This window comes from Neoarius graeffei, chromosome 17 (genome assembly GCF_027579695.1).
Source record: "Neoarius graeffei isolate fNeoGra1 chromosome 17, fNeoGra1.pri, whole genome shotgun sequence".
NCBI lineage: Eukaryota > Metazoa > Chordata > Actinopteri > Siluriformes > Ariidae > Neoarius > Neoarius graeffei.
Genome location: NC_083585.1, coordinates 25,872,639 through 25,897,563, shown reverse-complemented (window position 1 = coordinate 25,897,563; position 24,925 = coordinate 25,872,639). Strand labels below are relative to the sequence as shown.

The 24,925-nt window shown below is 44.5% G+C and overlaps 1 protein-coding gene across 4 annotated transcripts in view; it reads left to right on the top strand.

The window, feature by feature from the left end:
* Window positions 1–6,339: 6,339 nt before the first annotated feature.
* ulk2 (unc-51 like autophagy activating kinase 2) overlaps window positions 6,340–24,925 on the top strand; it is a 99,209-nt gene continuing 80,623 nt past the window's right edge. For 3 of the 4 annotated variants that reach the window (XM_060943897.1, XM_060943896.1, XM_060943894.1), the window contains exons 1-2: window positions 6,340–6,775; window positions 7,889–8,031. In XM_060943897.1, the coding sequence (XP_060799880.1) occupies window positions 7,942–8,031 (90 nt within the window). In that variant the 5' untranslated portion in view covers window positions 6,340–6,775; window positions 7,889–7,941. Of the gene's footprint in view, window positions 6,776–7,080; window positions 7,326–7,888; window positions 8,032–24,925 lie in introns of those variants that run through there. The other variant, XM_060943895.1, reaches the window with a different exon arrangement.

Below are 24,925 nucleotides of genomic sequence, written 5' to 3'. Positions count from 1 at the left end.
TGTGAGTGTGAATGGTTGTCTGTGTCTATGTGTCAGCCCTGTGATGACCTGGCGACTTGTCCAGGGTGTACCCCGCCTTTCGCCCGTAGTCAGCTGGGATAGGCTCCAGCTTGCCTGCGACCCTGTAGAACAGGATAAGCGGCTACAGATAATGGATGGATGGATGGATGGATGGATGGATATTATTAAATTAAAGGTGCAGTTTAATCACACTCCTCTCTTCACCAGCTGCTGCAGTATAGTGATCCACCAGCAAGTGGCGCTCATGAAGCATTCACCTGGTTTACTGCATTGGTGACTTGGACCTCAATAGACTGCAGTCAGTGGAGTGTTTATCAGATTCATTCACTCACCACATTCATTCATTCACTGGTGGACTCATTATACAAGCTTTCTATAAATGCTAACCCTTTCTAGCATTTCCTAATATTTAGAAATAGCTGTGCACCGTTGAAATCCTGATACATTTTAATATCAGATTCGTTCAACTATATTACAGTAAACCCATAATATCAACATTTATTCTATCCACATTCACTGGATATGAGCAATGACAAGCTCTGATTGGCTACTCTACGACTAGGATATCAGCTCATATACAGTGAGTAGAGAAAAACAAAATGGCGGCGCGTGTTGCTGAAGCTGAACCAACCGAGGACAAAAATAAAAACTCTACTCGAAAACAAAACCCCCCAAAAGACAAAAAAGCAACAAAATATGGAATGAAAGTATTTCATGGTAAGAACATCTCATCTCATTATCTCTAGCCGCTTTATCCTGTTCTACAGGGTCGCAGGCAAGCTGGAGCCTATCCCAGCTGACTACGGGCGAAAGGCGGGGTACACCCTGGACAAGTCGCCAGGTCATCACAGGGCTGACACATAGACACAGACAACCATTCACACTCACATTCACACCTACGCTCAATTTAGAGTCACCAGTTAACCTAACCTGCATGTCTTTGGACTATGGGGGAAACCGGAGCACCCGGAGGAAACCCACGCGGACACGGGGAGAACATGCAAACTCCGCACAGAAGGGCCCTCGCCGGCCCCGGGGCTTGAACCCGGACCTTCTTGCTGTGAGGCAGCAGCGCTAACCACTACACCACCGTGCCGCCCCTTCCAGAATTATTATTATTATTATTATTGCATTTTTCACAAATTGCTCCTGTCATTTCGCCAGTTTGTTTAAATTCTAAGTGGAAATGATTTTGTCGGACGTTTTGCATAAAGTTTTTATTTACTGAATTTGCAAAAAATAAAAGTAAAAATGCTCGGTTTCTCAAAACCCAGTGAATGTGGATAGAATAAAATAGTTATTCCACTCAATCTCGTCATACATGGCTTATTGCCGGCTCGGTGCTCCATGCCTCATCAGCTATCAGCTCATGTATGACTTGATTTCATGGAATAACTGTTAAATATAAATAAGTTTCTGTGCATATTTCTGAATAAAAGTAAATTTCCATATCAGGTGTGTATATACAGTGCTGTGCAAAAGTCTTAGTCACCCTATTTTTTTCCATCCAAACTTTGTTATAGATTTCTATTTTATGACTTCTACATTATCAAGTCAGTACAAAAACATTTTAGAGTCCAAATGTTCGTTTTCCAGCACAAAATTAAATGTTACAGAAAAACAATCTTTGTATCAGAGCAGCATATTACATAAGAGAGCACTTTTCAGATTAAAAAAGAAAACATAATGAAGGCTGCTGGGTTTTGGTGCAAAATGAAGAAGCGAGTGTGACATTCAAAGTGTCCAGAAGAACTGTGGCTGGTTCTGGAAGATGCTCAGTAAAACCTACAGCTCATTTCCTTATACAGCTGCACTCACTGGACCTGAGACTACTGTTTTGTTTTTTTTTTAAAGCAGAGGGTCGTCTGGGCGGTACGGTGGTGTAGTGGTTAGCGCTGTCGCCTCACAGCAAGAAGGTCCTGGGTTCGAGCCCCGTGGCCGGCGAGGGCCTTTCTGTGTGGAGTTTGCATGTTCTCCCCGTGTCCGCGTGGGTTTCCTCCGGGTGCTCCGGTTTCCCCCACAGTCCAAAGACATGCAGGTTAGGTTAACTGGTGACTCTAAATTGACCGTAGGTGTGAGTGTGAATGGTTGTCTGTGTCTATGTGTCAGCCCTGTGATGACCTGGCGACTTGTCCAGGGTGTACCCCGCCTTTCGCCCGTAGTCAGCTGGGATAGGCTCCAGCTTGCCTGCGACCCTGTAGAAGGATAAAGCGGCTAGAGATAATGAGATGAGATGAGAGGGTCGTCTCACACCAAATATTGATTTTGTTTCATTTATTATGGCTTACTGATTCCTGTTTATAGTATTTTCTTTTAATGTTGAAACATTTCATTATTTTTAAGCCATTTTTGGTTGATAGCATTTCTTTACACATGCCTAAGACTTTTGCACAGTACTGTGTACGTACTGATCATAAGTGCAAGGTATCGTCTAAACACTTGACCACCGGACAACAAAATTCACATCTTTATTTACATAAAATAAATGGGGTTTTATCCAGTGCTTATTTTTAATTAAGTAGAGAGTCTCTGACAGGTGCATAAGCATTTTATTCCCCTTGAACACAAATATAAAATCGAACACTGGACATCAAACACAATACACCATCCAACGAGCACCATGACAGCTAAAGAAAATGAAACATATGGGCGGCACAGTGGTGTAGTGGTTAGCACTGTCGCCTCACAGCAAGAAGGTTCTGGGTTCAAGCCCAGTGGCCAACGGGGACCTTTCTATGTGGAGTTTGCATGTTCTCCCTGTGTCTGCGTGGGTTTGCCCCGGTTGTCTTGGGTTGAAGTACCCAAGCGTGGTGACACGCATGTACACAGTGGCTTTGCTCTCCTATGATGAACTAAATTTTGTTGTAGTGACAATAAAGGCATTTTGTTCATTACTGTCCTCAATGTAATAAGCCAAGAGACTTGGTGAGGGTTGCCATGGGATCTACTGTATGCAGATGACCTTGTCATTTGTGCTGAAACAGACGAAGAACTCCAGAGAGAAATTCTCAGGTGGCAAGAGTGACAATGGAGACGAAAGATTCGCTGTGGCGACCCCTAATCAGGAGCAGCCAAAAGAAGAAGAAGAAGAAGCTGAGACTGAGATGGTATGGGCACGTCCTGAGAAGAGATGCAGAGCATGTTGGAAGGAGAATGGTGAGGATGGAGCTGCCAGGCAAACGAAAATGAAGAAGGCCAAAGAGGAGATACATGGATATGGTGAGAGAGGACATGAAAGTGGTAGGTGTGGTAGAGAAGGATGCGGAAGACAGAGAGCAATGGAGACGAAAGAGCCGCTGTTGCGACCCCTAATCAGGAGCAGCCAAAAGAAGAAGAAGCTGAGACTGAGATGGTATGGGTACGTCCTGAGAAGAGATGCAGAGCATGTTAGAAGGAGACTGTTGAGGATGGAGCTGCCAGGCAAACGAAAACAAAGAAGGCCAAAGTGGAGATATACAGTATGGATGTGGTGAGAGAGGACATGAAAGTGGCAGGTGTGGTAAAGAAGGATACGGAAGACAGGGAGCAATGGAGGTGAAAGATCCACTGTTGCGACCCCTAATCAGGATCAGCCAAAAGAAGAAGAAGAAGCTGAGACTGAGATGGTATGGGTACGTCCTGAGAAGAGATGCAGAGCATGTTGGAAGGAGAATGTTGAGGATGGAGCTGCCAGGCAAACGAAAACGAAGAAGGCCAAAGAGGAGATATACAGTATGCATGTGGTGAGAGAGGACATGAAAGTGGCAGGTGTGGTAGAGAAGGATGCAGAAGACAGAGAGCAATGGAGGCGAAAGATCCGCTGTTGCGACCCCTAATCAGGAGCTACGGAAGCCGAGAGAGGCCCTTCATATAATTCTTTTTTTTATTCACCTTGTTATCCCGAGATAACGACATAATTAATTCAGGATCTCGAGAAAACATCACACATCACATCACATTATCTCTAGCCGCTTTATCCTTCTACAGGGTCGCAGGCAAGCTGGAGCCTATCCCAGCTGACTACGGGCGAAAGGCGGGGTACACCCTGGACAAGTCGCCAGGTCATCACAGGGCTGACACATAGACACAGACAACCATTCACACTCACACCTACGGTCAATTAAGAGTCACCAGTTAACCTAACCTGCATGTCTTTGGACCGTGGGGGAAACCGGAGCACCCGGAGGAAACCCACGCGGACACGGGGAGAACATGCAAACTCCACACAGAAAGGCCCTCGCCGGCCCCGGGGCTCGAACCCGGACCTTCTTGCTGTGAGGCAACAGCGCTAACCACTACACCACCGTGCCGCCCCCTCGAGAAAACAACACAACTAATTCGAGATCTTGAGAAAACAAAACCGTTATTTCGAGATCTCGAGAAAACAAAACAATTATTTCATGATCTTGAGTAAACAGCTGAGAAATGGTTCATTCAGGTGCACCAAGAGACTTGTGATATGCTGACTTTGGGGCTATTTCTCATTCTGTATAGACGCAACTTTGGTCATTAGAATGTCTGGAATAATCGATCACCTAATAAGGCAATATTTCGATCAGGGGTTGACACAGGGAGAGATTGCATTAAGTCTTTTAATAAGGGATAATTTCAAAATTAGTCTGTGGCACGGGGCAGCACGGTGGTGTAGTGGTTAGCGCTGTCGCCTCACAGCAAGAAGGTCCGGGTTCGAGCCCCGTGGCCGGCGAGGGCCTTTCTGTGCGGAGTTTCCATGTTCTCCCCGTGTCCGCATGGGTTTCCTCCGGTTTCCCCCACAGTCCAAAGACATGCAGGTTAGGTTAACTGGTGACTCTAAATTGAGCGTAGGTGTGAATGTGAGTGTGAATGGTTGTCTGTGTCTATGTGTCAGCCCTGTGATGACCTGGCGACTTGTCCAGGGTGTACCCCGCCTTTCGCCCGTAGTCAGCTGGGATAGGCTCCAGCTTGCCTGCGACCCTGTAGAACAGGATAAAGCAGCTACAGATAATGAGATGAGATTATTATTATTATTATTATTATTATTATTATTATTATTATATGTGCTGTTTTAACATCCTATATGAAATGTCTAGCCTAGACAACAAAAGGAGTCAGCTGAGGTGGTTCAGGCATCTGATTAGGATGCCTCCTGGGCACCTTCCTTTGGTTTTCCGGGCACGTCCAACTAGGAGGAGACCTCAGGGTAGACCCAGAACACACTGGAGAGATTATATATCTCATTTGGCCTGGAGTGCCTTGGGATCCCTCAGGAGGAACTGGAAAGCGTTGCTGGGGAGAGAGACGCCTGGACTACCCTGCTTAGCCTGCTGTCACCGCGACCTGACCTCGGATAAGCGGAAGAAAATGGATGGAAATGGATATATATAATGTAAAATAGGGCCACAAATCTACAAAATAACACAAATTACCATTAAGATTTAGTCATATATTCAGGAAAAAAATTACCTGGAGAAAAAGCAATAAATGAAAAATAAATGTCTTTGAATCTCTGCAACAAATTATATAAATCTTAGCCTGAGTAACTCTTTTGTTATGAAACACATGACCAAATTGTGGAGTAATATGCTTGGAGAGACATGGTTAAAACCAATTTATTAAGGTGTTATAAGATTAAATTAATAACTGTTATGACATATATTACATGCCTGTAATAATATTTATGAAAAATACAACTACTTGGCGGCGGCACGGTGGTGTAGTGGTTAGCGCTATTGCCTCACAGCAAGAAGGTCCTGGGTTCGAGCCCCGGGGCCGGCGAGGGCCTTTCTGTACGGAATTTGCATGTTCTCCCCGTGTCCGCGTGGGTTTCCTCCGGGTGCTCCGGTTTCCCCCACAGTCCAAAGACATGCAGGTTAGGTTAACTGGTGACTCTAAATTGAGCGTAGGTGTGAATGTGAGTGTGAATGGTTGTCTGTGTCTATGTGTCAGCCCTGTGATGACCTGGCGACTTGTCCAGGGTGTACCCCGCCTTTCGCCCGTAGTCAGCTGGGATAGGCTCCAGCTCGCCTGCGACCCTGTAGAACAGGATAAAGCGGCTAGAGATAATGAGATGATGATCATGAGTCTGCTAGAAATCTCAGCTGTTTTCTCGACATCCTGAATTAGTTATGTCGTTATCTCGGGATAACAAGGTGAATAAAAAAAAGATTATATGAAGGGCCTCTCTCTCGGCTTCTGTAAGGAGCAGCCAAAAGAAGCAGAAGATTTCTTTCCATATGCCTCAGACTGAAGCACTATTTCTGGTGGCGGAAGGCGACGCGGAGGCGCACACCGGCTGCTTCGCGGATGAACACTTTATTATGATGTAGGGCAGCTCTGCAGTTACGTCAAGTCTGTCGCCCAGGAAGGCAGCGGAGTCTCGCAGAGCGGTGATGCTGCAGGGACTCATCATGCCTTCTGCACATTATTTATTCATTTCAGAACAACTCAAGACTCACGGTTACAGATAGAAAGGAATAATCTCGTCTCGGGACGAAACTCAAGAAAAATAACCCCCGAGCTGAATAAACACCTGTGTGTGGATGCTGCTGGTTTTCCGTTATCTCCTGGAAGTGTCGGGCTGTCGGTGAAAATTGCAGTTTCTGTGTGTGCTGATAAAAAACAAACCAAAAAAAATCACATTCAGCGGGTTCATGGTGTTATTCTGATCCTTGGTGCGGACTCTGTGTGTGGATGGTCCGATCCGACTATGGGCTTCCCGAACCTGAGCCTGAGCTCCAGAACTGATTCACCGCTGCTCTCTGTTTCACCACCGGGACATAAACTCCTCTGACACCGTGTAGGTTTTTCTTATTTGACCGCAGCTTGTGACGGAAACACAGCGCGGTGATTAGCTTCATGCTAACCGGGTCACAGAATGACAGTTTACTAGGCCAGTCAGTCAGGAGAGCTCGCGCGCGCACACTCTCTCTCCATCTGTTTGTCAGTGCTGCTGCTGCAGTGGCGCTTTAGCTAACACCGCCTGCTAGCTCTAATAGCGCTCTCTTTTATTTATATATATATATATATATATATATATATATATATATATATATATATATATATATATACACACACACAAAGGAAGGGTTCGGCTCGGCTCGGCTCGGCTAGTGCTGTCAAGGATATCAACCATTTCACACAAGATTAGCATTTAGCTCGAGAACGCTTCAACCTTTCTGTGCTGTTTTGTTTATGGCGGTGTTGAGATTGAGCCCTGTGTTTATTTATCACGGATTCACGGGAAATTATTATAATAATAATTAAAAAAAAAAAAAGTTCGGATTTTTTTTTCAGTCATAAAAGATTTTCCGTGAGTAGCTAATGAATACACATACACAGATATACAGGTAAGATATCTTTTAATGATGAACTTCTGCAGTGCAAACGTTTAATTTTACAATAAGATCCTAAAATTGCAATTTCTCTTCGGATGCAATTGCAAAATTTGTATTATATTAACTTAAGGCGTCTTTAAAAACTCGGCCTTTCTGCTGCTTCTTCTTCATCTTCTTGTTGTTGTTGTGGTTTTCTTTCTGAGCTCATGGATCAGACAGACAGACAGACAGACAGTTCGTGTCATATCCGTGCCGACGGACTCTTTATAAATTAATTTAGGCACTAAGTTCGGTCGTGTTGTGACTGTTTCGCCCTCGGTTTGGACCGGGATGTGATGTAACACTGCGAAGTTCTGCGAGAACGGGACGTAAGTTCGGTCCGAACGTCTTTCCGAACTTCTTGTCGACACCGGGTCATGACGTGATCCGTCACCAGTCCCTAATACCAGTCCGTGAATTACTCACATCTGTGATGTGAAAATCCTGTTGTTTTTTTTTTTTAAATTCTATTTCTGTAGTCCGTGACCTGTCTGTATTTTGTCAAGCACCTGTACTTAAAATAAAATCCCCTTCAGCCCTCCAGAACCCGTCCATTGCTGTGTGTTGTTACTGCACCCTGTGGACCCAAATGGAGACGGTCGGAGACTTCGAGTACAGCCGGAAAGACCTGATAGGACACGGAGCCTTCGCGGTCGTCTTCAAGGCAAGACATAAAAAGGTGAGTATTGAATGATAAAGCTTGTGTTTCTTCTCGTGCTCAGGTTCTGCAGTCATCATCATCATCATCATCATCATCTCTGTCCATTCACTCAGGCTTTAAACTCAGGGCTCTGTGCTTTCCTTTGGTCCTAACAGTATCATGGATGGACACCTGAAATGTAGCTATTGCAGTTATAAGCAGGCTCGTAGTACTCGAGTCCGACTTGTGACTTGACTTGGACTTGAGCACTGATGACTCGGACTCGTAAATTGGATTTTGTCTTTTTTTTTGTAACATGCCATAATAATTTGGCATATTTACATCTACATTAAGGTGGCACGGTGGTGTAGTGGTTAGCGCTGTCGCCTCACAGCAAGAAGGTCCGGGTTCGAGCCCCGTGGCCGGCGAGGGCCTTTCTGTGCGGAGTTTGCATGTTCTCCCCGTGTCCACGTGGGTTTCCTCCGGGTGCTCCGGTTTCCCCCACAGTCCAAAGACATGCAGGTTAGGTTAACTGGTGGCTCTAAATTGACCGTAGGTGTGAGTGTGAATGGTTGTCTGTGTCTATGTGTCAGCCCTGTGATGACCTGGCGACTTGTCCAGGGTGTACCCCGCCTTTCGCCCGTAGTCAGCTGGGATAGGCTCCAGCTTGCCTGCGACCCTGTAGAACAGGATAAAGCGGCTAGAGATAATGAGATGAGATAATGAGTGTCACACCTGCACGCCTTGGCGTGTGCATCAGATAGACAGACTCCAGACAGCGTATGTACTAAGCAGACTCTTGCATGTGCGCCATAAACAACTCGCAACTGCACAGGATGAAGGTGCAATCAGCGCGCCGATATAAAAGCTGTAAAAACACACTTATGCCGCTTTTCCACTACAAACGCGGCTGAGTTGGGCTGAGCCGTGCCGTGCTGAGTCGGGCTGAGCGGGGCTGTTGGACTTGCATTTCGACTACAACCACGCTGAACCGTGCTGGCTGGAAGTGGGTGGACACATTGGGTGGAGTTAGCGAAAGTGGGTGGACGTCACGTGATGTCGTTAAGCAGCGCAAACAGTGACATCAGTGATCTTTTAAGCGGTAGTCTCACAACCCGAATAGTAAACAATAAACATGGAGGACATGGAGTCGTTAGTGTTGCTGGTCTTGGTGCTGTGGCTTGTTGTCACCGACAACGCCAACAGATACTGGCAAGAGCGTATAGATGAGGCGAGGCGCATAAGGCTTCAGAAATTCTCGTAATTCGTAATTCTTCTCCTTCCGGGTTTGCGGTGTTTACAGATCCCAGCGCGCTCGCGGGGCGTGTGTGGGCATGTGAGGACACTCCTCCTCACCAATCAGTGCACAGGGGAGTGTCTGCTCACGCCCCCAGCCTCACTCGGCTCGGTTTGGCTCGCTTCAGCCCCACTCCAAAACGGTGCGAGTTTTAGGGGCTAAGCAGGGCTGAAGCGAGCTGAGTCGTGCTGGTTTTTGGTAGTCGAAACGCGAGCCGTGTCGGGCTGAAGTGAGCTGAAGTGAGCTGAAGTGAGCTGAAAAAGGGTAGTGGAAAAGGGCCATTACTTTGCGAAGTATTGCGCTGCGTTGCTGATACATTACTGAGCCTTATTTCCTTGTTTGGTTTCCTGATCCTTAATTTCCTGTTTCTTGTCTTTGATTCTGCTGAGTCTACGATAGCCTGTTTGTACCTTGCTCGACCTGTTGCCCGTTTCACTGTTTTGCGATTTTGCTTGCCTTTCTGGCTTGTTAACCTGTCTTCACTTGTATTAATAAACACACCTTCTGCACTTACATCCATCTCCCAACCATCTCTGACAGAATACCTCACACTCCCTGACAAAGAGAAGCACATTCACCTGTTCATACGTCATGTTCAGGAACAAACGAATGTTAATGGTGCTGAAACAGACACCGTCAAATGGTGCGGTTGGAGTCTGGTTCTCGGACTCGACTCGGATCAATAGTGGATCCGACTTGAATTTTTTTTTTTAATGACTTAGACTTGACTCAGACTTCAACACTGGGGACTCAAGACTAGACTCAGACTTGAGGTTTAGTGGCTCGACCACAACACTGATTGTAAGGGGAAGTTATGGCCCAGTGGTGAGAGAAGCAGCTTTGGGACCAAAAGGTCGCAGATTCAATTCCCTCAACCAGCAGGAATGGCTGAAATGCCCTTGAGCAAGGCACCTAACCCCCAGGCTGCTCTGGGTATGTTGTATGTCGCTCTGGATAAGAACGTCTGCTAAATACCATTAATGTAATATATGCATTATTATTATTATTATTATTATTATTATTATTATTATTATAACCACTGGAAACAAATGATGCTTTAACTCTGCAAAACAAAATGTGTTTTTCTCATGGAGTATGTATCCAGTTAGTGTAGAGACATTCAAACTCTTGCATCATTCGTTCATTCATTCATAAAAACAGCTCCATTGAGGCTGCTGGCAAGGCCTGGGTGACCAAAGAGAAGCACTAATTTAGTCCATGATCTAAAAACAGGAGCATGAAATGTCTTCTTTCTGATTTATATTTCATGTTCTTGACACTAGATCGTTACTCAGATGTTACATCAGCAGCATTTTAGTTGACTAATGCTTTTATGTGTGTGTGTGTGTGTGTATGTGTGTGTGTGTGTGTGTGTGTGTGTGTGTGTGTGTGTGTGTAAGGAGTCAATGGTTGCTTTAAAGTTATCTGTCAGTGTGTGGTCATGATCAATTGTATCAGGGCAAATTTGACAGGTTTGTTCCGTGTATTGTGATATATGCTGTTAATTGGACTTTGAATGCTCCGATTCATTAATGAGGATCAGTATTGAGGAGCAAAAGAGACCAGACGAAGTAGTCATGAACGGAGACAGTAATACAGTGTCGTTGCAATTTAAAAAAAAATTGTGACACAAACAATAATTAAGATGAAAAAATAGAAATCTAGAGTGTGCATAGGTATTCACTCCCCAAAGTCAATACTTTGTAGAGCCACCTTTTGCTGCAATTGCAGCTGCAAGTCTCTTGGGGTATGTGTCTCTCTATTAGCTTAGCACATCTAGCCATTGGGATTAAGGCAAAACTGCTCCAACTCCTTCAAGTTAGATGGGTTGTGTTGGTGTACAGCAATCTTCAAGTACTGCCACAGATTCTCACTTGGATTGAGGTCTGGGCTTTGATTAGGCCATTCCAAGACATTTAAATGTTTCTCTTTAAACCACTCCAGTGTAGCTTTTGCAGTGTGTTTAGGGTCATTGTCCTGCTGGAACATGAACCTTCGTCCCAGTCGACTCAAACAGGTTTTCCTCCAGAATTTCCCTGTATTTAGTGCCATCTTTCCTTCAGTCCTGACGAGCTTTCCTGTCCCTGCAGATGAAAAACATCCCCACATCATGATGCCGCCACCACCATGCTTCACTGTAGGACTGATGCTCTCAGGGTGATGGGAAAGTGTTGGGTTTGTGCCACACATGGCGTTTCCCAAAAATCCATTTTAATTTCAGTTTGTAATGCAACAAAACAGGACAAACACCAAGGGGGATGAATACTTTTGCAAGACACTGTAATGTTATGGATGTCAGCTGCAAGCAAAAGACAAGAAGAAGAAGAAAAAGAAGGAGGATGAGTCCACATAATGTCAGTGGTTTGGAAGCACTACAAAATCAATGAGATAAACCAAGGCGTAGTAGAGTGCAAGCTATGCTCTGCAAAAAGATCAAGAGAAAGTGTTCTTACAACATGAGCAATTGAATTAAACAGATAAAAGAGTGAATATGACGAAATCTGCACCTACACCAGCAACACTTTGCAGCAACCAACAGTGCAGCAAAATAGCAAGGAGTGAGAAAATAACTGAAGATCTTACCCTGTTTACCGTGTTGTACTTAACGATCAGCCGTTGTCGGTCGTTGATGATGAAAAAACTAAACTAAAAATGGAAATACACAATTGTATTGAATGTCTTTGCATACATCTACAGCATGACATTTTCCCTTCACTGGAACTAAATATGTTCCAACATGACAATGGGACTGTGCGCGAGACATGGTTTGCCAAGGTTGGAGTAGAAGAACTCAAGCGTCCGGCACAGAGCCCTGACCTCAACCCTACTGAACACCTTTGGGATGCACTGGAACACCGACTGCACCTCAGACCTCATTACTGCTCTTGTGGCTGAACGAGCACAAATCCACACAGCCATGTTCTAAAATCTAGTGGAAAGTCTTGCCAGAAGAGTGGAGGATCTTATAACGGCAAAGCAGCTGACTCTGGAACGGGATGTTCAACAAGCACGGATGAGTGTTATGGTCAGGTTTCCACAAATTTTTGGCCAGATAGTGTTCATGAACATGAATAGGGCAGAAGACAGAGATCTTGCAATTGGATAAAGGACACAAGTTGTCATTGCACCTGTAATGTTTTGCACAGGTAGTGGCCAGAAGCCTCAGTTTCTGTGTCTGTTTTCATATGGTGATGTGAGCAGTTGTGCCGTGTATTTCATCAGACAGTCCTGTCTGGGATTGGAATAGATGAAATAAACAAGCGTGACTCGCAATGTAATGATTCAGAGGGGCGCGATAAAGGTTTGACTTTTTAGTGAGATAATTACAGTTATGATTCTTTTATTAGTCATTTATAGTCTCAACGGATTTCCATAACAACCGCAGTCCTCCATCCAAGAGATTTACTGTAAGAGCAGTTGGATGATAGTTAGTTCTTGATGAACTGGATTTGTTACTAAACTGTGCGGTTTTAGGTTATGATTCAAGCCAAATGGAATGGAGAAGAAACTGACACTTGTTTGGCTCATGGCCAGTTATATTCTAAATAAATAAATAAATAAATAAATAAAAATCCTAGCTGAGCCACTTATTCAGGGTTCCTGCTGGGTTCTGAAAAATATTCTTCACTTTTTTCCTTGAAAAATCAAGTCAAAGTCACTTTTTCTTATTTTTTCTTCACTTAGTATTTTTTTCTTAATTACCGACTTATCAAAGTGGATTTAATACAGGTTTATACCAACCAAACAGGCACAATTCAAATATTTGACCAGATACAGGCTTCTCCATTACATATAAAAATTAGGCTCCGCTCCAGCCTCTAATCAGAAAGACTTGATTTTGGGCAGCCTGGCACCATCAGGCTAAAATAAACCTCTTTAAGCCTTGGTCATAACCGGCCGTATGTGCTCCTATGGCTGGTCTATGTGCAAAAAATGCAAGAAACGCACGGAGGGCACGCGTGAAACGCACGGAGGGCGCGCGTGTGACGTGCTGATTTTCGAGCCGTAGACTGGCCGCAGACCGGCCGCAGAGGTTCTTTGTCATGTCAAACAAACTCTATGGGCGCTTACGTTTTTTTCAGGTTGCAAGACAAACTTGCGGCCAACGTGCGTCTTTCTCCACAAACAAAAAAACCGCAGTGAATTGGGAAATGCCAAAAATCGCACGGCCAAAAAATCGTACGTCCGGTTGTGACCTAGGCTTTATTCAGGGTTCCTGCTGGGTTCTGAAAAATATTCTTCACGTTTTTCCTTGAAAAATCAAGTCAAAGTCACTTTTTCTTATTTTTTCTTCACTTAGTATTTTTTTCTTAATTACCGACTTATAAAAGTGGATTTAATACAGGTTTATACCAACCAAACTGGCACAATTCAAATATTTGACCAGATACAGGCTTCTCCATTACATATAAAAATTAGGCTCCGCTCCAGCCTCTAATCAGAAAGACTTGATTTTGGGCAGCCTGCGCACCATCAGGCTAAAATAAACCTCTTTAGTTTGAGCTTACTGACGGTTATTTTAGCAGGGAATTATTCAAAAGAGGTATTATAGACCTCCCACAAAACTCAATTTACAATTGAGCAGAGTCGAGAAGAATCTGGAAGCAACCAACAGTGAATGAATCTGAACTTCCTGTCGATTTACAAACCGAACGCAGAACAACACCGCGTTTTTCATCATACGTTCGCCACTGGGACTCAACACGAAACATATCTCCCTTCAGTCGCTTGCTGCAGCTGACAGCACTTTCACTTTGGCGTTTTTTTAACCGACCCCTGTATTACCGACACTGTCTGATGTGTTTGGGGATGGTCGGGGCTCTGAGTGTGCCTCCCCCGTGGCTGTTTCGGCCCTTAAATCATCTTCAGTGCTTGAAGAAGCTCGTCCAAAAAACTTCACCAGCTTAGACTGCACCATTGTTTGGTTCACGCAGAGATGATTACACCACCACACCAGGCCGAGTAAAACGCACTGCGATTGGTTAAAAGCTTGATGCTTATTTGGTCATTATGTGTAGATGATTTTTATTGGTCACAAGCACAAGCTTATTGTTTACACTCTGGCTTCCCGCCATCTCTTCTTCATCTGGGGTTGGATTTTGGCAAACGGGAGGATTTGTGGAGGGATTTCTATAAAATATGACTTGTGAAGATAATGATGACAAATACATTCGTCACCATGACGACTGCTAGTAATTTTCTCTTCATCACTGATGGATTATGTTCGTCAATGACGAGTGTGACGAGCACCAGCGGGAACCCTGATTATTTTGTCAGAATTGTGTTGTGAATCTGCTGACAGACAACAATTTTCTTCAGTTTATGCCCTCAATATGACAGAAGCACACCACCGATGAGGAGGATTGTGCACAGAAAATGACTTCTTTTAAAATTTACACTGTAATGAAAATGCCATGTCGGATCGATCCTGAACCAGGCCAGGAGTGCAACTGATTCAGCGCAGGCTTGTAGTACTCAAGTCCAGGACTCAGATTCGAGTCCGACTCGTGCCATAATTTTAAGGACTCGTTACTTGACTTGGATTTGAGCACTGATGACTCGGACTCGTGCATTAACTGCATTCGGACTCATAAATTGGAGACTTGGACTCTGATTTTTTCTTTATTTTTTGTAACATGCCATAATAATTTGGCATAAGATATTTATATCTACATTAATTTTTGTACTAATTTCATGTAAGAGTGTCACACCTGCGTGCCTTGGCGTGTGCACCAGATAGACTCTCGGGCGCACTCTGGACAGTGTATACACCAAGCAGGCTCTTGCGTGTGCGCTGTAAATGACTCGCACCTACACAGGATGAAGGCGCAATCAGCGTGCCGATATAAAAACTGTGAAAACACACTTACTTTGCGAAGTATTGAGTTGTGTTGCTGACACATTACTGAGTCTTATTTCCTTTTTTGGTTTCCTGATCCCTGATTTCCCGTTTCTCATCTTTGATTCTGCCGAGTCTACAATAGCCTGTTTATGCCTCGCTCGACCTGTTGCCTGTTTCACTGTTTTGCGATTTTGCCTGCCGTTCTGGATTGTTTACCGTCTTCACTTGTATTAATAAACACACCTTCTGCACTTACATCCGTCTCGCAACCATCTCTGACAGAATACTTCACACTCCCTGATAAAGAGAAGCACATTCACCTGTTCATACGGCATGTTCAGGAACAAACTAATGTTAATGGCGCTGAGACACCGTCAAATGGTGCGGTTGGAGTCTTGTTCTCGGACTCGACTCGGATTAATAGTGGATCCGACTCAAAATTTTTTTAATGACTCTGACTTGACCACTGGGCAGCACGGTGGTGAAGTGGTTAGCGCTGTCGCCTCACAGCAAGAAGGTCCTGGGTTCGAGCCCCGGGGCCGGCGAGGGCCTTTCTGTGTGGAGTTTGCATGTTCTCCCCGAGTCCGCGTGGGTTTCCTCCGGGTGCTCCGGTTTCCCCCACAGTCCAAAGACATGCAGGTTAGGTTAACTGGTGACTCTAAATTGAGCGTAGGTGTGAATGTGAGTGTGAATGGTTGTCTGTGTCTATGTATCAGCCCTGTGATGACCTGGCGACTTGTCCAGGGTGTACCCCGCCTTTCGCCCGTAGTCAGCTGGGATAGGCTCCAGCTTGCCTGCGACCCTGTAGAAGGATAAAGCGGCTAGAGATAATGAGATGAGATGAGATGAGACTTGACCACTGGGGACTCGAGACTGGACTCGGACTCGAGGTTTAGTGACTCGACTACGACACTGATTCAATGTCATCATCTGATCGGTGGATTGACGTTCTTTCTCTTCTCTGTCATTAGCTTACTTCTTAAGGCCAATTTATGCTGACAACCCAGTCCTCGCAGACGGCGTCGCAGATAGCGTCTGCGTAGCCCCCCCCACCTTCGCAGACGCTCTGCGCGCACCTCCCAAAAATTGTGACCACTGCAGAAGCCTCGCAGACAGCGTCGCAGACAAGAGGGCTCTGATTGGTCCACTCTACATCCGCTGTACACGCACTTCCGCTTCCCTACTTTCCCGGTTTGGTTTGTTTTCACGACCGGCATTTTTAAAAACACGAGCGAAGATGGAGCAGCACGAAGAGTGGTTGATCGAGGAAGTAAGGAAGTACGGACATCTATACGACTCCAGTTCTAGTCATTATAAGTAACCGGAGGATAAACACTCCACTAACCACACCCACCAACTACTCCTAGCGATTTCGTGACTTCGTGCCCCCTTGCATTGTGGCGGTGAATAACATCGCGCACGCCTATTACTCCCCGCTCAACGATAAATTACAACTGTCTGCGAAAAGCTATCTGCGAAAGTCTTGTCGCAAGAGCATGCACAGGCCCTTAGCAGGAGCGCTGGAGTCAGTTTTTAATTTTTTTATGTGATGAGAGAAATAATGGCTGATGAAGTCCCTTGTAGATCATTTGGAAAGCCCTTACTGTCAGACCAATGATCTGATTTACACACCAGTCTGTATGATGTGTACCGTAGATGGTACTGTATTGGATTTTAGCGTTTTGTTAAAGCTGAAGCTAAAGCTTGGGAGAGGCTAAGTGAGCTTTTTGCTCAACTTGCTGAAGTGTAAATGATTTGACCTGAAGAAAAAAAAAAAAAGCTCTTCTCTTTCTGCTGAGGAGGCTGAGTCTGGATAGAAATGGCCTGTCTATGCCTTTTTGCTTCCACGCTTTGCTGAGCAGCCTTTCATTAAAGTGATCTGACTGATGTCATTCTTGCATGTAGGCAATAACCCTAAGACTCATAGATTTCCACTCGGCTGCTCCTCGGCTTTGGTCACGCAATTCTCCTTCCTGGGTTAAATGTATCTCCAAGTGTCTAAAATCTCTTTAGACCAGAGCGATGTTATAAATTAATTCCCGAACCTGCCAGGCCATAAGGTGTTGATGAATTTTTTATGAGTACAGCTTGGACAGTACTGCTGAATGTAATTCAAATCATAGGGTTGTACTGTATCAGTGTGCTTAATTTAATACATTATTGTTTCTATAGTAACAGCTAATTCACAGGAGCTCGCTAGTAGATGAACCAATTAACATACAAAATAATTATTAAAAAATTGATTTATTGCTGTTCTAAAACAAAACAAATCTAATAGTAGTTTGTTATTCGGCTGGTGTTTTCTGTAAGGAAATGTTTATTTCCTGTTTATACAAGGAGTCTCCAGAATCAGTACGTTTTCCACCACAGGAAAGTCTTCAGGACGATATGCTTTCTGGTTTCTCAGTAACATGACAAGCTGCCTTTTCTTTTCTTTCATCTTATTAATATACACAGGAAGTGAAGGACCAACTGTTTATAGCTGCTCTTATGTAAGTGATAACAGGAACCGACTTTTTTTTTTTTTTTTGCAGATGTTCCACAGCATACACTACCGTTCAAAAGTTTGGGGTCACCCAGACAATTTAGTGTTTTCCATGAAAAGTCACACTTTTATTTCCCACCATAAGTTGTAAAATGAATAGAAAATATAGTCGAGACATTTTTCTGGCCATTTTGAGCATTTAATCGACCCCACAAATGTGATGCTCCAGAAACTCAATCTGCTCAAAGGAAGGTTAGGCTACGTTTACATTAGACCGTATCTGTCTTGTTTTCTTCGCGGATGCACTGTCCGTTTACATTAAACTGCCTGGAAACGCCGGGAAACGGGAATCCGCCAGCGTCCACGTATTCAATCCAGATCGTGTCAGCTCCGGTGCTGTGTAAACATTGAGAATACGCGGATACGCTGTGCTGAGCTCTAGCTGGCGTCTCATTGGACAACGTCACTGTGACATCCACCTTCCTGATTCGCTGGCATTGGTCATGTGACGCGACTGCTGAAAAACGGCGCGGACTTCTGCCTTATGGGCGGCACGGTGGTGTAGTGGTTAGCGCTGTCGCCTCACAGCAAGAAGGTCCTGGGTTCGAGCCCCGGGGCCGGCGAGGGCCTTTCTGTGTGGAGTTTGCATGTTCTCCCCGTGTCCGCGTGGGTTTCCTCCGGGTCCTCCGGTTTCCCCCACAGTCCAAAGACATGCAGGTTAGGTTAACTGGTGACTCTAAATTGAGTGTAGGTGTGAATGTGAGTGTGAATGGGTGTCTGTGTCTATGTGTCAGCCCTGTGATGACCTGGCGACTTGTCCAGGGTGTACCCCGCCTTTCGCCCGTAGTCAGCTGGGATAGGCTCCAGCTTGCCTGCGACCCTGTAGAAGGATAAAGCGGCTAGAGATAATGAGATGAGATGAGACTTCCGCCTTGTATCACCTTTCATTAAAGAGTATAAAAGTATGAAAATACTGCAAATACTGATGCAAATACTGCCCATTGTGTAGTTATGATTGTCTTTAGGCTTGCCATCCTTCCACTTGCAAGTAGTAAGTGATCTGCGCTGGGATCACACACACAGCGGCTCAGTCCCGAATCGTGGCTTGTGCACTTCACTCGCGTGCTCTGTGAGCTGCGCAGGGCCGGAGTGCGCACCCTCCAGAGGGCACTCGCTGTTCAGGGCAGAGTGATTTGGAGCGCAGGATGCCTGCGGAGCCGAGCGTATCCGTGTATTGGCGTTGGTATGTGCACGCAAATCGTGTATTGGTGTTGCTGTGTGCACACTAATCATTTTAAAAACATTAATCTGATGATCCGCTGATACGGTCTAATGTAAACATGGGTAAACATGTTTAATGTAAACATCAGTTTTATAGCTTCTCTAAAGAGCTCAACTGTTTTCAGCTGTGCTAACATGATTGTACAAGGGTTTTCTAATCATCCATTAGCCTTCTGAGGCAATGAGCAAACACATTGTACCATTAGAACACTGGAGTGAGAGTTGCTGGAAATGGGCCTCTATACACCTATGGAGATATTGCACCAAAAACCAGCAGCTAGAATAGTCATTTACCACATTAGCAATGTATAGAGTGGATTTCTGATTAGTTTAAAGTGATCTTCATTGAAAAGAACAGTGCTTTTCTTTCAAAAATAAGCAAATTTCAAAGTGACCCCAAACTTTTGAACGGTAGTGTAAATGTAACTAAATGGTTAAAAACTACAATGTGGCTGGCATTGATGAATAAATTAAAAATTGTAAATATGAACAAATTGCTGTGGTATAAGCGAAACTTATCAGGACACATGTTAGGTGGTTATTTTCTAATAAGAGCATGTGCCACTTAATGAAGTGTCAAGTCAGAGCTCCAAATTAAAATAAAATTAGTGCTGAGTAAGAAGAGGCCTCACTGGAGGAAGGACCGATCAGGGATAGGTTTCCCTAGTCTGGCTAACGCAACTTCAAAGCTCTGCGAGCATTTGGTCTGGCCAAGCTATTAAGCCAAACCGTTTCCCAGAGCCCGTGGTTGACCCACCTCCCTGAAATGCCTCAGTTTGCTACTGGTCGAAGCCAGAAAAGGCTGTGACGAAGCTTAAACCAATCACATCACTCTTTCCTCTGACGTATGTGACGCGACGGAAACTGCTTGAGTAACAGGAAGAAGAGAAATACCTCCAGGGCTGCTCTTTGCTCCATTTTCAATGAGAACTTCCCGTTGAATGCTTTCAATACAGCATCTACCGCTGTGTCAAAGGCTTGCCGCTGCTCCATGTTCGTAATGTTTCTAGTGAATGAAGCGCTTCCGGCATAGATTCTGTAAACAATCTATGGCTTCCGGTCGCAGTTCTACTACGTCACTGCCTTGAACACGCCTCTACCCAGGGCCGTTGGAGATGCTCAAAGTTGATTGGCTCCCGATTTTTCGGGAGCTTGGAAGAGCTGGAGATAGCTTGCCTTGCCAGACTAAGTTCGCAACAGGCCCCCGTGTTGCGTCACACTTAGGATGGGCGGGCCCAGGCTAAGGTTTCCCGATAACGTTGCCCTTCAGGGCTAAAGAGTTGAGAGACACTCTGAACCACCGAAAGTCGTCTCTGTACGTGGTTTTCCCGAACTCACTTGTAAGAAGGAGTCTGAAGAGCCAACATTAGGAAGAGCGTCTTTGCAATGCGCGTCCCCGATGTAGGCATTGGTAGTTGCTAAATCCAGTCGATGAGGTCACATGGTGTTCGTTTTTTACCAAAAAACAATGAAATATATAAAGCTTTTAAAATGTTAATGTATTGTATAGTTATTAAGCATTACATATATAATATAGTAATTAATAATTGAAACACTTTTACATTTTTGGGCAATATTTTTATTCCAAGTGTGTGTATGTGTTTTTTTTAATTAAATGAATAAATGTTCACATGAAAGAATGAGCAAATAATAAACTAAATAATTAAGTAAATGTGTTTCCCGTGCCTGATCATTTCACTGTTACCAGACCCCCCCCCCCAAAAAAAATGCAGATGCCAAGTGGGCAAAGTTCTTCCTTATGTGTGCACGCAGGGAGAGAGAGAGAGAGGTTTTGATCTGTCTCAACATAAAGCTCTACTGGGGCACAGCCCCCCCCCCCATACCCATATCCATCCATCCATCCATCCATCCATCCATCCATCCATTATCTGTAGCCGCTTTATCCTGTTCTACAGGGTCGCAGGCAAGCTGGAGCCTATCCCAGCTGACTACAGGCGAAAGGCGGGGTACACCCTGGACAAGTCGCCAGGTCATCACAGGGCTGACACATAGACACAGACAACCATTCACACTCACATTCACACCTACGGTCAATTTAGAGTCACCAGTTAACCTAACCTGCATGTCTTTGGACTGTGGGGGAAACCGAAGCACCCGGAGGAAACCCACGCGGACACGGGGAGAACATGCAAACTCCGCACAGAAAGGCCCTCGCCGGTCACAGGGCTTGAACCCGGACCTTCTTGCTGTGAGGCAACAGACGCTAACCATTACATGACCGTGCCGCCCCTAATACCCATGTCATTTATTTTTTAATTTTTTTGAAAGCTTGCTGCGTATGAAATGTGCTATTGTAGGCTGTGTGCCTAACCAGCTTCCACTGCTTTGCTCATTATTATTGCCACTGCCATACTCACACTGACAAATGCACTGGTAAAGGTAAAAATGCAAAGATGCATTCATGAATGTATGAGAATATTTATTTAAATAAACGTGAACCTCAACAAGTTTTACGAAGTAAAGTAGCTCTGTATGCAAATAATAGCAACCACAGACGCACAGAATGTGCACCTTATATTTAGGGACAGACAGTTGCCAATGTTGATTGATTCACCTTGAAGTAGAAAAACATCCACTCTGTTCCTGATATTATCGATCTAAATTAACCATTGGCTATTTTCAGGGTCTTTACTTTTAAGCTCATGGTCATTAGTCATTATAAGGGTCATCCATCTACATGCTATGATGTTGTTTGGTGTAGTGGTTAGTGCTGTCACCTCACAGCAAGAAAGTCCGGGTTCGAGCCCCGTGGCCGGTGAGGGCCTTTCTGTGCGGAGTTTGCATGTTCTCCCCGTGTCCGCGTGGGTTTCCTCCGGGTGCTCCGGTTTCCCCCACAGTCCAAAGACATGCAGGTTAGGTTAACTGGTGACTCTAAATTGAGCGTAGGTGTGAATGTGAGTGTGAATGGTTGTCTGTGTCTATGTGTCAGCCCTGTGATGACCTGGCGACTTGTCCAGGGTGTACCCCGCCTTTCGCCCGTAGTCAGCTGGGATAGGCTCCAGCTTGCCTGCGACCCTGTAGAACAGGATAAAGCGGCTAGAGATAATGAGATGAGATGACATCGGGCTTTTCTATCAAGGAAAAACATTTTGCGTTTATGAATTTTCCACGTTCTTGAATGTATGCCACCAGGGCTCTATAGTGCGCACATTTCACTCGCATTTGCGAGCAAATTTTTCGGCATGCGAACGACGAAAAAAAACCACGTGCATTCGTCGAGGGCTTCTTGCGGCCGACAATTTAGGAAAGCACTGAGCACAGACGCGACGAGTTTAACATTCTAAAATGTATCAAACGTTAAACTGCAAAAGTATTTAAATCCAGCGCTGGATAGCCTACCTAATATCATTTTTTACACTCGAGACAAGAAAATTACATCAATGTGTTCATCAGAGCCTTGTAGTGCTCAATGTGAAAGAATTTTGTGAATATCTCCTTCTGTTTTCGTGTAAATCCCTGTTGTTTGGAGGGAGCACTCTGAGAAAATCCTGCACTTTCTGTGTGACACTCTGTCTCTGCTCTCAGCGCGTGGGAGGGGGAGGGGCTGCTCGCGCTCACACACACACACACACACACACACACACACACACACACACACACACACACACACAGGAGGGCGGGGCTGCTCCCTCTCAGAGAGACACAGGCTTGTAGTATCATGGCAGTGTAACGAGTAACGGCCTGTATTGTTATAAGTGTGTGTGTTCAGTGTTGTGTACGTGCGTGTGTGTGTGTGTTCTGCCTGCGCCTTGCTCCCTGTCTGTAGTTGCGTGCATTGCCTCTGTCTTGCACTGCGGTGGTTCCCACGGTAGCCGGGGGAGGGGGTGGGAGTGAAAAAGTTACATTTTTTTTTTTGCCGTTCTGCCATGCTAGTGCGTTTTACCGGGACATGAGATTTCAGCATTTTTATTCTTCTCGATCTGTAGCTTGAATAAGTTTAGGCTACTGAATAACACTTTCAGTTAAAGTCGAGTCTGGTGCTTTTGTGCTGATGCTACAATAGCCTACTATCACAATAAATATCCCCCGTAACATTTCCCGTTTTCTACTCCTCTTTCTGTGATTGCCCCTCTTTCCCACGGTTGTATGTTGTGGGTGTGGCATTAGGTGGGAAAAGTGCTTTTTAGGGATTCATCAGATCATTCAACTGAGAGATAACTGAGAGCTGGTTCGGACTGAGCTGAGAAATATATTCGCTATGCAGAGAATAACGGCGTTTTTTAAAAGCAATGATGGTGGAAACAAGAATAAAAGAACGGACGAGGAAGAAAGTGTAGTGAAGAAAGCTAGAACGACGGGAGAAGGTGCGGGAAAATTATATAATGAGATGGAAAGCACACACCCCAGTGCAAACATTTAGATGGGAACATACAGCACAGCAGAAAAACAAAGAATATATATACAACTGGGCGTGTTGAGTTGCAGATGTTAATTGCACATTAGTTATAGAAACTCAGTTCAGCTACAAAACTCAGGATATTGCACTGTATTTGGTATTGCATTGTATTGGGTATGGATGTAAAAGTGTAGAAATATAAATATAAAATATACAAAAGCTATAAAAAGTAAAAAGTTGCTCTGTGAGGTTGCACTGTAATAAATATTGCACTGTATCAGGTAAGTGTGAGAATATTGTCCTTTTAGGTCCTTGTTGGTGCATTGTTGCACCTGCCAGAAGTGGCATCAGTCAGTGCATGTAATTAGCCTTTTTCACATTACATCACTTGCAGAAGAACCTTACATCCGTTTTCAGCCTTTTGAATGGAAGAAGAGGCGGCATGCTAATCTGCTGGCTAACAAGTAGCAACCATAGAAAGTCAGTAAACTTCCTTTCCAAAACAAGGCAGATAGGTGACTGGAATGGTCGCTAACAATACGTAATGATAAACAACAATGCGCAATCTTATTATCAATCTTATCTGTGAATGACACAGTTTTGTTAACATATGTTGCCGCCGTATACCTCTTCTTCCATTCAAAAGGCTGAAAACGGACATGAGTTCCCCTGCACGTGACGTAATGTGAAAAAGGCTAATTGTTCAAGGTGGTTATGGCCTGTGGGAAAAAAACTGTTTTTGAGTCTGTTGGTCCTTGCTTTGATGCACCTGTAACGCCTGCCTGAGGGCAGCAAGTCAAAGAACTCAGAGCCAGGGTGGGAGCTGTCCTTGATGATGTTGTTAGCTCTGCTGAGCTCTGCTCTCTGTTTAGCTACTGTTTGTTCATTCATTCAGTTGTTCGTTATTCATTTGTTTGTTCATTCATTCATTCGTTCATTCATTCATTCTCAATTGAATTTTGCGTTTTATGTGTCGGTGTGTCTAAGGTTTGCGCTGCAATAAACCTTTAAAATGAAAACCTACTTGTGCTTGTGCCCCCATTTTTTTCCCTGTGCTCCTAAAATTTTTAACTTAGGAGCACGTGTGCTCATGAAAAAAAAAGTTAGTGTAGGGCTCTGTATGCCACTATAGGAAGCATGGCAACTGAAATATCTTTTCATACTTGTGTGGATTGTCTGGAATCTGGCAACAGACTGTAAATATCATGATAGTGGGATAGCCTACTGTATGTCTTAGCAATAATTTGTAAAAATATACCGACATAACTACATAACGTACTGTAAGCTACATTAGGATATCAGTCCGAAGTTGGAGACAAATCGTTGCTGTAATTTGCTGTTGCTGTAATTTCAAAACCGGCTTATTTGAGGAAGGCAGAAGGCCCAGATGAATACTTTATAACGGTAGGGAGTGCTGTTTATTTTGATGTATGGTTTGTCGTGTAAACTCAGGAGTTACTGAGGTATTGCGCCGACAAGAACGGGTGTAGAGATGGACACAGAGCTGTATGCAGAATGCGATTAAATTTGATGTGAATCCATTGATGTTAATTTTATCGCAAACTGTTTATCGCAGCAAATAGTGGGTAGCACCGTTGGGAAGCTCTAGTCTTGCGGTTTCACGTGATATATGTGTGTTAATTGTGTGATGAGTATTCCGCCAGCAATTTA